The 16,583-nt window shown below is 37.7% G+C and overlaps 1 protein-coding gene across 5 annotated transcripts in view; it reads left to right on the top strand.

The window, feature by feature from the left end:
• The window catches only part of cacnb2a (calcium channel, voltage-dependent, beta 2a), a 38,259-nt gene extending 23,296 nt beyond the window's left edge, over positions 1-14,963 (top strand). For 4 of the 5 annotated variants that reach the window (XM_084108992.1, XM_084108994.1, XM_084108993.1 and 1 more), the window contains exons 8-13: positions 524-582; positions 1,312-1,421; positions 2,426-2,577; positions 6,195-6,290; positions 7,474-7,668; positions 13,846-14,963. In XM_084108992.1, the coding sequence (XP_083965118.1) occupies positions 524-582; positions 1,312-1,421; positions 2,426-2,577; positions 6,195-6,290; positions 7,474-7,668; positions 13,846-14,403 (1,170 nt within the window). In that variant the 3' untranslated portion in view covers positions 14,404-14,963. Of the gene's footprint in view, positions 1-523; positions 583-1,311; positions 1,422-2,425; positions 2,578-6,194; positions 6,291-7,473; positions 7,669-10,826; positions 10,871-13,845 lie in introns of all 5 variants that reach the window. The other variant, XM_084108995.1, reaches the window with a different exon arrangement.
• The last annotated feature ends 1,620 nt before the right edge of the window (positions 14,964-16,583 follow it).

Below are 16,583 nucleotides of genomic sequence, written 5' to 3' on the forward strand. Positions count from 1 at the left end.
GGCAGTGTTTGAATTCGTTACCCAGATTACACTTGATAAAACATAAGAGCATTATTTTGTTCTCTAAATAATGTCTGCAATTATGTTAAAACTATTTCATGTGTATAGCAGCCCCTAAAACTTTTGCGCTATACTTCATGTTTCTATGAGGAACAGACTGCACTATGCACTAGCTCTCCTGATGTCTTCAGCATACAGTTTGAAAAGAGAAACCTGGACATTTTGCTTATCTAACGTGTAAATAACTAATGACAAGTATCAACTGACAAAAATTATTCTTATGTTCAGTGACACAAATTTGAGTTGGAAATGACTGGATTTTAATTTTTTTGGGTGAACTATTTCTTTAAATGTCTCCATGCATCATTACTCTCGTCTTTTTAGACATGCACAGTATTTGAGAGCTTTTAATACATTTTATTACCCATTACTTCCTTATTACTTCATATTTACAGTTAGTTAAGGCTAAGGCAGGAACAGGAACAAAAAAACCTTGACATTTTCTATTTTTGCGTGTAAACAGGTTACAGATATGATGCAGAAAGCGCTGTTTGACTTTCTGAAGCACCGCTTTGAGGGAAGGTAAGTCTTTAAGCGGTTTCTCTTCGTCCTTCACGCTCCTTAGGGATGGTTTATATATTTGTATGTGTATGTCACGTGAGTGTTCAGTGTTTCTTAAAATAGTCACATCTCATTGCCTTAATTGGCCATGCTGGTCCATAAACACAGCTGGGTCACATGCTTGTACCTTCCCTCGACTGCAGTTTTCCCGACACGAGTCATCACTGCTCTGTATTTCCAGTATGACATTTAAAAAAAAAAAAATCTGTTGGTGAATGTTTTGGTTTCTCATTCAGTTCATTTTGAAATCTTTTTTTTTTTTTACAAACTCAGTCCTGACCAAATTCATATGATTTGAAATCCGGTAAAAAAAAAAAAAAATGCATTTCATACTAATATTTTTCATCTGCGACATGTATATGTAACGTCATGTACAATGGATGCAAAGATACTAATTCATGTTTTCTTCTAGTATCTCCTAGGCATATACAAGAAAAATAATAGAAGACTGGATATAGAGAAACGGATGTGTGCAATGACTAATTCCACTGTAGTTTAAATGGAAATCTTGTAAAAACTACTGTAAAACTAAGAAACCCTCAGAAAACATTGTATTTAATGCATTTGAAATACTAGTATGCCATAGCCAAGTACACAGAAGCTATGCACACAGTTGTAGATCTAGATTCAGGACACTGGTAATTGCTGCTCTCACCGTCTCTTTCACCCTTCTTGTTTTCTCTAACTCAGGATATCAATCACAAGGGTAGCTGCTGATATTTCTCTGGCCAAGCGCTCTGTGCTGAACAACCCCAGTAAACACGCCATCATTGAGCGCTCGAATATACGCTCCAATTTAGGTCAGTCAAAGTGTTTTTATTTGGTATGATGGTTTGGTGTGAATAACCAGGAAATTCAATATTTTGTGAAATGGTGAGACTTAGGAATTAAAGTTTCCTTCAGAGGCATTCTGACAAAAAAAAAGTTCTTGATTACATGAATTGTAATCTCTTTTACAGTTTTTATTATTGAATTTACTTTCTACAGTATCCAGAAGACATATACACACTTTCACACAATAGAGTAGGTATATTTGTCACAGTATGTTCTCAAATCGGGAAATGATTTTGAACAGTCCTGAGGAATATTTCGTTTAGGCAGTTACATTTTATGTTATTTTCTCATCTATTGAGTCACATCTATTGAGAAAATAAATTCTAGCATTCTAGCAATGTCTTATTCATTGTTGAAGAGATTTTTTTCTTTTTTTTTTGGTTGAGACACCTATCAAGGCAGTTGATTAAGGAACTATATATATATATATATATATATATATATATATATATATATATATATATATGTATATGTGTGTGTGTGTGTGTTCCTTAATCAACTCCCTTGGAAGTCGCTCAACAACAACAACAAAAATAATTATAATAATAAAAACATGATTCTCAATATATATATATATATATATTGTGTATATATATATCTATATATAGAGAGAGAATCATGTTTTTTGGTTTCAAACAGAGACTCACACAATTCTAAAAATAAAATAAAAATAAATAATCAAATTTACTAGAGGTTCTGACAAAATGTTAAATGCTGCTGTCTATTTAAAATGTTTAATTAATCTGAATTATTTGAATGAATGATTCAATGACTCACTCATAAATACTTGACTTGTTTCATTACGGGATGACTGCATTTTTGAACAAATCTCTTGAATGATTCATTGCCACCTGGTGGAGTAACAATGTAATTGATATAACCATTGAAGCGCCAAGTTACTTTCAAAAGGTGATTTGCTTTATTTTACCATTACACTTTCATTCGTGTGTGTGTGTGTGTGTGTTCATAGGGGAGGTACAGAGTGAGATTGAGAGGATCTTTGAGCTGGCTCGGACATTGCAGCTGGTGGTTCTTGACGCGGACACAATAAACCACCCAGCCCAACTGGGAAAAACTTCTCTTGCACCTATTATTGTCTACATCAAGATCACCTCTCCAAAGGTACACGCATAGATAACTCACAATCAAGGGTATTTGTGTGAAAGACCTGCTCTCTCACTGACTATCCCTTGTGAAAAAGAAACACACTTAAGCATACTTTTAAAATGAGTGCTTATTACAGAAATAATATCCTTTAAAAGAACATACTTAAGTGTGAACTGAATGTAATTTATCAGACACTTAATTGCAATTAAATGTAAATGTCTAGTTTAAATTTATTAAATGCAATTAGGTGAACTTTACAGTGCTTTTTGACCCACTTAAGCAGGACTTAAGTAGATCTTTATTAATCAAAAACATTAACATCCCCTTCCCCTCACGACAATATCTGTTCTCTTCATGATGTGTCCCGGCGGAGGGTGGGACTAAATATCTGTTCTCTTCATGACGTGTCCCGGCGGAGGGTGGGACTAAATATCTGTTCTCTTCATGACGTGTCCCGGCGGAGGGTGGGACTAAATATCTGTTCTTTTCATGACGTGTCCCGGCGGAGGGTGGGACTAAATATCTGTTCTTTTCATGACGTGTCCCGGCAGAGGGTGGGACTAAATATCTGTTCTTTTCATGACGTGTCCCGGCGGAGGGTGGGACTAAATATCTGATCTCTTCATGACGTGTCCCGGCGGAGGGTGGGACTAAATATCTGTTCTCTTCATGACGTGTCCCGGCGGAGGGTGGGACTAAATATCTGATCTCTTCATGACGTGTCCCGGCGGAGGGTGGGACTAAATATCTGTTCTCTTCATGACGTGTCCCGGCGGAGGGTGGGACTAAATATCTGATCTCTTCATGACGTGTCCCGGCGGAGGGTGGGACTAAATATCTGTTCTCTTCATGACGTGTCCCGGCGGAGGGTGGGACTAAATATCTGTTCTCTTCATGACGTGTCCCGGCGGAGGGTGGGACTAAATATATGTTCTCTTCAGGGTGGGACTAAATATATGTTCTCTTCATGACGTGTCCCGGCAGAGGGTGGGACTAAATATCTGTTCTCTTCAGGGTGGGACTAAATATATGTTCTCTTCATGACGTGTCCCGGCGGAGGGTGGGACTAAATATCTGTTCTCTTCATGACGTGTCCCGGCGGAGGGTGGGACTAAATATCTGTTCTCTTCATGACGTGTCCCGGCGGAGGGTGGGACTAAATATATGTTCTCTTCATGACGTGTCCCGGCGGAGGGTGGGACTAAATATATGTTCTCTTCATAACGTGTCCCGGCGGAGGGTGGGACTAAATACAGTGAGGAAAATAAGTATTTGAACACCCTGCTATTTTGCAAGTTCTCCCACTTAGAAATCATGGAGGGGTCTGAAATTGTCATCGTAGGTGCATGTCCACTGTGAGAGACATAATCTAAAAAAAAAAATCCAGAAATCACAATGTATGATTTTTTAACTATTTATTTGTATGATACAGCTGCAAATAAGTATTTGAACACCTGAGAAAATCAATGTTAATATTTAGTACAGTAGCCTTTGTTTGCAATTACAGAGGTCAAACGTTTCCTGTAGTTTTTCACCAGGTTTGCACACACTGCAGGAGGGATTTTGGCCCACTCCTCCACACAGATCTTCTCTAGATCAGTCAGGTTTCTGGGCTGTCGCTGAGAAACACGGAGTTTGAGCTCCCTCCAAAGATTCTCTATTGGGTTTAGGTCTGGAGACTGGCTAGGCCACGCCAGAACCTTGATATGCTTCTTACAGAGCCACTCCTTGGTTATCCTGGCTGTGTGCTTTGGGTCATTGTCATGTTGGAAGACCCAGCCTCGACCCATCTTCAATGCTCTAACTGAGGGAAGGAGGTTGTTCCCCAAAATCTCGCAATACATGGCCCCGGTCATCCTCTCCTTAATACAGTGCAGTCGCCCTGTCCCATGTGCAGAAAAACACCCCCAAAGCATGATGCTACCACCCCCATGCTTCACAGTAGGGATGGTGTTCTTGGGATGGTACTCATCATTCTTCTTCCTCCAAACACGTTTAGTGGAATTATGACCAAAAAGTTCTATTTTGGTCTCATCTGACCACATGACTTTCTCCCATGACCCCTCTGGATCATCCAAATGGTCATTGGCAAACTTAAGACGGGCCTTGACATGTGCTGGTTTAAGCAGGGGAACCTTCCGTGCCATGCATGATTTCAAACCATGACGTCTTAGTGTATTACCAACAGTAACCTTGGAAACGGTGGTCCCAGCTCTTTTCAGGTCATTGACCAGCTCCTCCCGTGTAGTTCTGGGCTGATTTCTCACCTTTCTTAGGATCATTGAGACCCCACGAGGTGAGATCTTGCATGGAGCCCCAGTCCGAGGGAGATTGACAGTCATGTTTAGCTTCTTCCATTTTCTAATGATTGCTCCAAAAGTGGACCTTTTTTCACCAAGCTGCTTGGCAATTTCCCCGTAGCCCTTTCCAGCCTTGTGGAGGTGTACAATTTTGTCTCTAGTGTCTTTGGACAGCTCTTTGGTCTTGGCCATGTTAGTAGTTGGATTCTTACTGATTGTATGGGGTGGACAGGTGTCTTTATGCAGCTAACGACCTCAAACAGGTGCATTCAATTTAGGATAATAAATGGAGTGGAGGTGGACATTTTAAAGGCAGACTAACAGGTCTTTGAGGGTCAGAATTCTAGCTGATAGACAGGTGTTCAAATACTTATTTGCAGCTGTATCATACAAATAAATAGTTAAAAAATCATGTATTGTGATTTCTGGATTTTTTTTTTTAGATTATGTCTCTCACAGTGGACATGCACCTACGATGACAATTTCAGACCCCTCCATGATTTCCAAGTGGGAGAACTTGCAAAATAGCAGGGTGTTCAAATACTTATTTTCCTCACTGTATCTGTTCTCTTCATGACGTGTCCCGGCAGAGGGTGGGACTAAATATCTGTTCTCTTCATGACGTGTCCCGGCAGAGGGTGGGACTAAATATCTGTTCTCTTCATGACGTGTCCCGGCAGAGGGTGGGACTAAATATCTGTTCTTTTCATGACGTGTCCCGGCAGAGGGTGGGACTAAATATATGTTCTTTTCATGACGTGTCCCGGCAGAGGGTGGGACTAAATATCTGTTCTCTTCATGACGTGTCCCGGCAGAGGGTGGGACTAAATATCTGTTCTTTTCATGACGTGTCCCGGCGGAGGGTGGGACTAAATATCTGTTCTCTTCATGACGTGTCCCGGCGGAGGGTGGGACTAAATATCCTCCACCACTGACTGCAAATTGGCATTCAGATCTGCCTCCATTTAGTTTGCAACGTCCAACTTCCTACGACCCAGTCATTCCTGAGGACAAAATCTAGTCCCTGCTTACATTTTCCTCTCAAATACACTCAAAAGACTATCACAACTTTAAGACTTTAAGAAACAGTCATGAAAGTGTACTCTCTTTAAGCACCCTTAAGTGCTGTTTTATTTCATTAATATTATATGATCTGCCAGTACTTTTGGGGAAAAAAATATTTCTAAGGTTTGAAGTACACTTCAAGTGTACATTTAATACAATTAAGCACACTTCTTTTTTTTACAAGGGACCCTGATTGTCTCTCACATTGTCTGTCATTCAACAATGAAATTTAGCTTGAATATTGTTTCTGGCTTGTCCATCTTTCAGGTTTTGCAAAGGTTAATAAAATCTAGAGGGAAGTCTCAGGCAAAACATCTCAATGTGCAGATGGTGGCAGCAGACAAATTGGCCCAGTGCCCTTCAGTGAGTTTACACACACACACACACACACACACACACACACACTTTAAAATAATTTATAACAAATTAACTCAACTCTAATTGTACTCCCAAAAGTTCACAAACATTAACTGTAAAACCAAAATAATTGTTGTATAACTTAAATTGTGATTTCTTCTAGATTTACTAAACTTTCATTAGCCGCTTTCGGACCGGAGGAACCTTTTCACAGTTCCTAGAACTATTGGCTAAAGTACCTGGATGTCGGCGTGTTCGCACCGCAGGAACTAGGAACGATTTTAGTTCTAGGAACTCCATTTGGAGGAACTAATTTAGGTCCTACTTCAGAGTAGGGTCTAAACCATAGACTGTAAAAAAATAAACCAGCACTATAGGAACTACCTGTGACGTTAGTGTTCGGAACACCAGCACCCGTCATTTTTAAAACAGCTAGAATGTAAACACACAGATTATAGCCTATATATTTACTCCATAAACCATCTATACAAACATGGAAAACAGTGATAGATGGGTCTCTAAACCTTTATGCTGAAGAGAAAATCCAACGCAACTTTGAGGGGACCAAGCCAAACATGATTATGTTTATCTGCCCAGCTAGCAACACTGGACATCAACCACACGGCATAGGCTAATAACCTTTTTTTCATATACTGTCTACTTTCTACAGTTCTATCTAATAACATATTAAACAGTACTGTTAGACAGATCGCTAACTAATAAACACAGAGAATGCGAGCATTGTTTGCTCTGGCGTTCTCAGCGCCGCCAAAATAAAGGTCCATCGCGCCATCAAAATAAAAGTCACCATGCTTGCGTCACTCCCTTACCCCTCCTACCAGTTCCTATGGCCACTTGGCCAGTGCGAACGCAAACAGCAAAACCGAGTTTGGGGAGAGTAGTTCATAGAACTGTTTAGAAGTGGACAGTTCCTAGAACAAAGTTCCTATAACTACTTGGTCGGAAAGCGGCTATTATTTAAAAAAAGTTTACTTTATCCCAAAGTGATTCTCTCCCTTGATGGTTGATATTTGTCATCGCAAAATGATTTTACTTGATGTATTTTGTATAACTAGCCAAACTAATTTGTGTGTAAAGAAAACATTTTATAAATAATTACTTAAGATACAACTGACATTTTCCACTCTCTAACAACTAATTTTCCTGTTCTTGTTTGTTCTCCGTCCAGGAGCTTTTTGACATAATTCTGGACGAGAACCAGTTGGAAGACGCCTGTGAGCACATGGCTGATTACCTGGAGGCGTACTGGAAGTCCACTCATCCTCCCAGTGACACTCAGGCAAACCCTCTGCTAGAAAAGCTCACCGCAGTGGCTGCGGCTGCAATGGCCTGCAAGGAAGCACTGTCTAATCCACAACTGAAGGTGCTTATGAAACTTCAGTACATTTTAATAATCTCTTGTCATGCTTAAAAGAAGTAGACTTATTTTAATGTTGACTAACAAACTAAAGCACAAGTACTTGATTATAATTCTAACTGCAGTGTCTTATTCGATATTACATTTAAAGTTAATATATTTTCAATGTATGAAATTGCAACATCATTACAGATGTGTAATTACAAATATATTTAAATACATGACATACATGTTTGAATAGAAATTACATTCATGTATATTTTAGTTTACCATAGCATGTCAGTATATCCGGCAGTACACTTTAGCCATTTTTCAAACACAATAGAAGTTATTATGGAATTATAATATAGCATTTTAAAAATATAATATTTTAAAAGATTTTTTTTTTTTTAAACCACTCACTTACATCCTTATTTTTGTCATTATGTCAAGATTTTCTTTTTGGACTACACATCTCTTTTATTTCAAAATGTTGCAAGTTAAAATGTTTTATTCACTTAATTCTGCAGATGTAAAAAGTTAAATTGCATTCTGTATAAATTGCATTTTGAATAAAATTGGCAATAATTTATCTCATTTAAAAAATATTATTTAAAAAATACCAAGTATTCTTAATCCTAAACAGATACATATATATATTTAAAGGTACACTATATAACTTTTTTTTGTTCAAAATTAAAATCCAATACATTAACAGTCACAAAACACAGCTTTAACAAAGATTAATCTACAGTGGGGAGAACAAGTATTTGATACACTGCCGATTTTGCAGGTTTTCCTACTTACAAAGCATGTAGAGGTCTGTAATTTTTATCATAGGTACTCTTCAACTGTGAGAGACGGAATCTAAAACAAAAATCCAGAAAATCACATTGTATGATTTTTAAATAATTAATTTGCATTTTATTGCATGACATAAGTATTTGATCACCTACCAACCAGTAAGAATTCCGGCTCTCACAGACCTGTTAGTTTTTCTTTAAGAAGCCCTCCTGTTCTCCACTCTTTACCTGTATTAACTGCACCTGTTTGAACTCGTTACCTGTATAAAAGACACCTGTCCACACACTCAATCAAACAGACTCCAACCTCTCCACAATGGCCAAGACCAGAGAGCTGTGTAAGGACATCAGGGATAAAATTGTAGACCTGCACAAGGCTGGGATGGGCTACAGGACAATAGGCAAGCAGCTTGGTGAGAACAACTGTTGGCGCAATTATTAGAAAATGGAAGAAGTTCAAGATGACAGTCAATCTCCCTCGGTCTGGGGCACCATGCAAGATCTCACCTCGTGGGGCATCAATGATCATGAGGAAGGTGAGGGATCAGCCCAGAACTATACGGCAGGACCTGGTCAATGACCTGAAGAGAGCTGGGACCACAGTCTCAAAGAAAACCATTAGTAACACACTACGCCGTCATGGATTAAAATCCTGCAGCGCACGCAAGGTCCCCCTGCTCAAGCCAGCGCATGTCCAGGCCCGTGTGAAGTTTGCCAATGACCATCTGGATGATCCAGAGGAGGAATGGGAGAAGGTCATGTGGTCTGATGAGACAAAAATAGAGCTTTTTGGTCTAAACTCCATTCGCCGTGTTTGGAGGAAGAAGAAGGATGAGTACAACCCCAAGAACACCATCCCAACCGTGAAGTATGGAGGTGGAAACATCATTCTTTGGGGATGCTTTTCTGCAAAGGGGACAGGACGACTGCACCGTATTGAGGGGAGGATGGATGGGGCCATGTATCGCGAGATCTTGGCCAACAACCTCCTTCCCTCAGTAGGAGCATTGAAGATGGGTCGTGGCTGGGTCTTCCAGCATGACAACGACCCGAAACACACAGCCAGGGCAACTAAGGAGTGGCTCCGTAAGAAGCATCTCAAGGTCCTGGAGTGGTCTAGCCAGTCTCCAGACCTGAACCCAATACAAAATCTTTTGGAGGGAGCTGAAAGTCCGTATTGCCCAGCGACAGCCCGAAAGCTGAAGGATCTGGAGAAGGTCTGTATGGAGGAGTGGGCCAAAATCCCTGCTGCAATGTGTGCAAACCTGGTCAAGAACTACAGGAAATGTATGATCTCTGTAATTGCAAACAGAGGTTTCTGTACCAAATTTTAAGTTCTGCTTTTCTGATGTATCAAATACTTATGTCATGCAATAAAATGCAAATTAATTACTTAAAAATCATACAATGTGATTTTCTGGATTTTTGTCCAATTACAGACTTCTACATGCTTTGTAAGTGGGAAAACCTGCAAAATCGGCAGTGTATCAAATACTTGTTCTCCCCACTGTATATTTAATTTATACAGTGAACACTAGTGTTATTTTACATTTAGGCCTAATTATATACACTACAATTAGACTACTTTATTTTTTAACTGTTATATTGTATTTATATATACTCAATTAGTGTATTTGATCTTATTTTTTTACTGACTGTTCACTTGCCTTTAATAATGTTTGAACTTTATTAGTTAGGCTTGTAGTTTTTGCTGTGGTATCAAAGTTCTTAAAATGTGCTTTAAGTTATAAATGGAAAGCAGTTACATCTGCCACCCCCGCTCCCAAAAAACATTCTTTATTGCCGAACCGTGAGTTTTGGGATCAGTTGAACCACTAATGTCTATTAATGGGTAACGCTACAGTAACGTCTTCAGCTAGTGAGCTTGAGATCTTTTCCATCTAAACTAGTTATATCTCTTAAGCCTAGTAGTGAATGTGCGGATGGATATGGTTATGGTCACCCAGAGCCAAAGCACAACCAAAACAATGTTCTTTCACAAAATGCATGCAATTTTTTTTTTTAACGGCTAGAGGGCCAAAAGTTACACAGTGTACCTTTTAAATCAAACAATTTTCAAAAACAGTCGCAACAAATAGCCTAAAATTCATAAAAATCCTGAATAAAAGTCACAAACATTACACTTGTAAATAAACATTTAATAATAATAATAGCACATAAACGGGCCATCTATTGACTAATGGTGCATCATCTGAGTTTCCAGTGTTGACAGCTGTTAAATAAGCTGTTGAGAGCATAGCTGTTTAAACTATTATCAAGACTCTTAGTGCTATCACAGTTACAAGCCATACTACATGTTGTAATATTCATGTTTTTGCGAATATGCTTATTGTTCTGTTGACAAACACTGCTGCTGCTCAGACTGAGGAGGTTAGTCCTATTAAAGACGAGTAGCCTCAGTTACGGTGAGTGTGTGCGTATGTGCAACACTGACGCTTGGTCATGATTTCATTTGAACAAGTTCAGAATGGTGACATTTCATTAGGATTTAGCCTGAAGGAATTACTCACCCAAAACCCCAAAATGAAAATACTGTCATCATTTACATCAAACCCATATTATATTTTCTTCTATGAAACGCAAAATAATTTAAGCTGCTGTTTTCCAGACAAAGGGCAAGTTTGAATATGCAAAGCACAAATGAGATTTATGTGCACAAAGCTTTTTTAATGGATGTTTATTTGGGCTACTATTATGGTACATTGGAGCTTTTTGTCATTTCTTTCTTTTTCTTTTTTTTAATCTTGACAGCACATGTGCTTTCATTATATGTAAGAGACCAGCATCAACCAATTTTTCCACAGGTGAAAGAAAATCATAGTTTTGAAATTGCATAAGGATAAGTAAATGAGGTCGGTTTTGGGTGAACTATTCCTTTGATCTTATTGTTGACTTTTAAGCTTTTTAATATGGAGTTATTACATTGGCATTCTTGGAAGAGTGGTAGTAGATTTAAAGTGGTTTGTATTGATTTGCAGTGTCTTTTTAAAGACTTGCATGTGCGTGTGTGTTGTGGTGAAAAATAACTAGTAATTTTGGCAACATTTTACAAGGTTTCATTTGTTAACATTGGTTATCTACATTAGTTGATACTACTAACAATGACAAATACTTCTAAAGCATTTTTTAATCTTAATGTAAAGACAAGACACTACAGGCAAACCCATTGTTATTTCATGCACTGGTCAATTTTGAGGTTTTGACCTATTTGGGCTTCCATAACAAGTCTTTTTTTCAGAATAGTGGAAAGAAAACATCCAGAATACACATTTAAGAGTTTATTTTATTACACTTAATCTATTTGTGTCTGTGGGTTTTAGATTACAATAAATATCTTTAAAGACAGTGAGTTAAAAATATCCAGTTGACTGCAGTTTCTGATTTATGGAGTGATAAAAAAAGAGCTATCCAAAATCCCCTCTGCAAAAACTTTTAACTCATATGTCAACAAAATGAAACAAGAATGTTGAACTTGGCTTTATCCAATGTTCAGATTTATTACAGTTTTCTGGAAATGCAGGCAAATTAGTGCATTTTTAATTAGATAATGCCTCAAATGCCTCAATTGCAACATTTTAGAAAACTGATTAATCAACCGGGGAAGTATGGTGATGTCTATTAGTACAATTTTTATATTTACCTGCAGTGTCTTGCCTTGATTTCAACATTTACTAATACATTATTAAAATAAAGTGTATCTGTTTAATGGACCTGAGCAAACATGAACAAAGATTGATGCATACTGTAGCAAATGTATAGAGTGGTGCAGGTATGACGTCACTTTATAGGCCAATCGGCAGTTAGCATCACACTGGTTCCCCCGACAAAAAAACCCAATAGGAATTTCCCATATGCTTTGGGATTATCACAGAAAACAAGCTCTATGATCAACAAAAGTTTATGATACTTGCATGTTTTGTCCATCAAGATTTTTTCACAGATGAACACAACTTTTAAAGCCTAAATGCAGTGCCAGAAGTTAACAGCTAAAGGAGGCTATAAACGAACTACACCACGGTCCCATGACTTCAACGTCACCATCACTAAGTTTCCGACAACTCTTTCAGTTTTTATCTAAAAACATTTTCCCAGAACGTTTGAGTTAGAATAGTTTATAAGAGCACAATTATAAGCATAATTAGGCTGTAAATGCGGACTGAGTTTACCTGTTCACCGTTATGGTGTTTAATCTCCGCGACAGCCTCTGTAGTCCCTTTTAGCCACTTGTTAGCAACCGCCTTTTTCAAGACACTTGACAGCTTAAAAAAATCATGAGTTGGGTATGTATTTTATGTTGTAGAGTAAAAAGTGAAAGTGTCTTGAGCTCGTGTTTACCACAGACCTTATTTCAGCCATTTAACCAAAACCCCATTCAAAAAACCTGTTGACTTCGGAACGATTCAACCAGACGTGCTAAAATGCTAACTCGCTTCCGCGTTCTGGCCTACAAAATGATGTCATACCTGCAACACTCTATTGCTAATGTTAATTAAAGGGATAGTTTACCCAAAAATGAAAATTTGCTATTAATTTACTCCGCCTCAGGCCATCCGAGATGTAGGTGACTTTCGAAGATTTTTAGCTGAAATCGTAGTCCTTAATGGTTCATATAATGCAAGTCAATGGCTACCGTCACTTTGAGAGTCAAAAAAACATATACAGGCAAAACAAAATTAATACCCGTGGCTCCTGATGATTCATTGAGGTCTTATGAAGCGAAACGATCGGTCTGTGCAAGAAATTTAACATTATTTACGACATTATTACCTGTGATCCACAGCCTCGGCACAGCCTTTTGTTTTGCCATTGACTTGCATTATATGAATCATCAAGGACTCCGGTTTCAGCTAAAAATCTTCTTTACTGTTCTACTGAAGAAAAAAAGACCCCTACATCTTGGATGGCCTGAGGCGGAGTAAATCAACAGCAAATTTTCATTTTTGGGTGAACAATCCCTTCAATGGGACCTCCCTATTGTAAAGTGTTACCATAATTTCAAGGAAAACATCTTGGAACGCTACTTGCTGGAAGGACCTTGTGAAGTAATCCTAGAGGATGATCTTTGGTTGGGTTTCAAACATATTTTTTTAGAAAAAAAAGTTCTTCCTCCAGACGAAAACCGTTAAAAGGCCTTTTTTCACATCATGGCTCACACTAGGAACATTAAAAATGACTAAAATATATTTTTTTATTTTTCTACTGAGAGCCATGATGTGAATAAAGGCTTATCTTTTTTGGACTGGAAGAAGTGCCTTGGATCTTTTTTCTAGAGATATCAGATTTTGTCTTGTTTTCCAGTCAAAATATATAAACATCCTTACAATTTTGGGTGTGCAAATCCATATAACTGCATTGTTTTATGCGCGTGTTGCTAAAACAGGGCACAGGCGGTGACCAGGAAGCAGATCGACCAATGGCCGACAGGACAGGCTTTTCTGAAAACCATCATCATCATCATCATCATCATCACTACCAAAATCAGAAGCAAGAAAGTTTGGAAGAAGACAACATTGAGGAGAGAAATGCTAAAGACCAACAACAGTTACAGAGCGAATGGAGAAGTAGTCACAAACATCACCATTCCTCAACCACGCGGACTGAACACCACAGTCATCCTCATCATCATCACCGCCATCACAATCGGACCATGCGGACATTTTCCAAACAAGAGACGTTAGAGTCCACGGATCCCGAGCCTCTTGTTGGACACACACAGACTCACAGAGATGCGGAGGAACTGGACCCGTCGATTCAGCCAAACCATCATCACCATCACCATCATCATCATCATCGCGGGGACAAAGAGAAAGAATATGACCACAATGAGAGGAACTGCAGACAAAGAGGAAAGCCGAGATCGCAGCGAGAACATCACCATGAGAGGGACAGGAAGCGAGGCGAGGGGGAATGGGCGAGAGAGCATTACATAGAGCAGTGATACAAACACACACTACTGCTGACCTCTTCCATGGCCTCACGTCAATGTTATGTGTTTTTACAGGGCAGTGTAATGTTTATGACACGTGTATCCATACAAGTTTTTTTTCCAAGTGTGGACAAATTAAAGACAGTTATATATTAATTTAATATGGCATGAATGATGAAATTGTGTCTTTCTTTAAAGGTTGCCTATTTATTTTTATATTTGCATTCCTGGTCTTATTGAATGAATCTTAGGTGCATGTTATTCCAAAGAAAAAAAAAGAAAAAGAAAAATCCAATAACTTGCTCTGCCTCTGAAATGTCACGTATGTGAGTGACATTTTCAGAAATTAACGCAAGTAAAAATTCCAGCAAAAGTGACAAAAATGGCAGAATGTGCCTCGTTTAGAAATCTGTTTGTTTGTTTGTTTGTGTCTGATATATTTCCTAAAATTCTAGTTTGATATAATTAAATTGCTAGTAATCATTTTAATTATTATTTTGCTGTTGTTGTTGAATATTCTGTTCTCCCAGAAAGATGTCACATTACAGAAGTAAAATGTGTCGTGAATGCCATTTCGTGTTGAATTCTCAACTGCATCTTCACTGCTGTTTTTGGTTAGTTCTAAAACAATATAGTTTATTTATTATATGTTGTGTGGATGTCATTTAGAATTGTTATTTAATGGTAATTACTTGTGTGTTAAAGGTGTGTATTGCCTTGCATATAGGATAAAGACATTACAAAAATGACATGATAGTTTGGGTTTGCTTAAACTGATGTTTAATTGACCAGGATTTAATGAAATGCCACAGTTAAATTAAAAGATGATGATTTAGAGATTTGCTAGAGATTTGAAAGATGCTTATAAGAGTATTTTAGGATTTTGGAGCGTTTTAAATCAAAATGTGTTATTTGAGCTGTAATGTTGTCTTTTAGCAGTGGGACTTATGTTTTTATAGTCTTGCAGCTGGACATTTCTGGTTTTGGATCACTGAATTTGTCAGGGCGGGGACAAAAAAACGGTCTTTCAAATAAGTCATATCATGAAAAATTTCCATGATCTTTTGAAATAAAACTGTCAAATAATAATATGCAAACATAGAAATGACCTTTCCAGTCAAAAAAAAAGAAAAAAAAAGAAATGCAGCAATTTGTAAAAATGTGTTATTCAGTCATTTTAATTGTTGTGACTTCAAAACCACCCACAGAATGAGGGAACAGCATCTGCAATCTAGATACTTCTGGCCATCATTTGAAAACTGATGAAAATCGTCAGACATCTATTTGAATTACACTACTATTTGTCAATCAGAATTTCAAAATTACACATACAATTGTTTTATTGTCGATTAAATATATTTTATTTATTATGTATTATATTGATATAACATTTAGGCCTGGTTTCGGAGACAGGGCTTAGATTAAGCCAGGATTAGGTCTTAGTTAAATTAGGACATTTAAATAGCTTTTATAAACGTGCCTTAGAAAAAATCCTTACTGGTGTGTATCGAGACAAAACAATGGCACTGACATATTTTAAGATAAGTCAGGGCAAGTTGCTTTCAGTTAAAACACCTCAAACATACATTTAAGTCTGTCCGTGAAACCGGGGGAAAGTGTTTGCATTTCCCATTTGTTTTGATGCAATAATACAGAATCTGTAGTCTGTTGAGTGGGTAAAATGAGTAAAGAGTATTGTCATCTACATATTGCTGATAATAATATACACACAAACCTAATAATTACACAGGGTAGTCGTTGATTCTATGTGATTCTATGCAGTTGTGCTCATAAGTTTACGGAAGTGGTAAGATGTTTATCATTTTAAAAAATTAAATAAGGATCATAAAAAGTGTTTGTATTATTATTTTATTAACATTTATTGCACAAATGATCCTGTTCAAAAGTCCTCTACCTCCCCTATGATCTTATTATGCTCTGTAACTTCTTTCATATTCAATGGCTGTTTGTATGTCATGTGATAGTTGTTCATAAATCCCAGATTTTTCTGGGATAGTGTTAAACAGTGACTATATGATGCTGAGATCCAGCTTTTTTACCCTGGACGATCACGCTACTATTACGAAGAAAAATAATAATTAGATGGTCAAGGCAACACACTGCAATAAAACTGTTTATTTCGGAAATATGTAAATATATATCTTTTGAAGAGCAGTAAAATGTTTGAATAC

The sequence above is a fragment of the Abramis brama genome (assembly GCF_963993115.1).
Source record: "Abramis brama genome assembly, chromosome: 3".
Lineage (NCBI taxonomy): Eukaryota > Metazoa > Chordata > Actinopteri > Cypriniformes > Leuciscidae > Abramis > Abramis brama.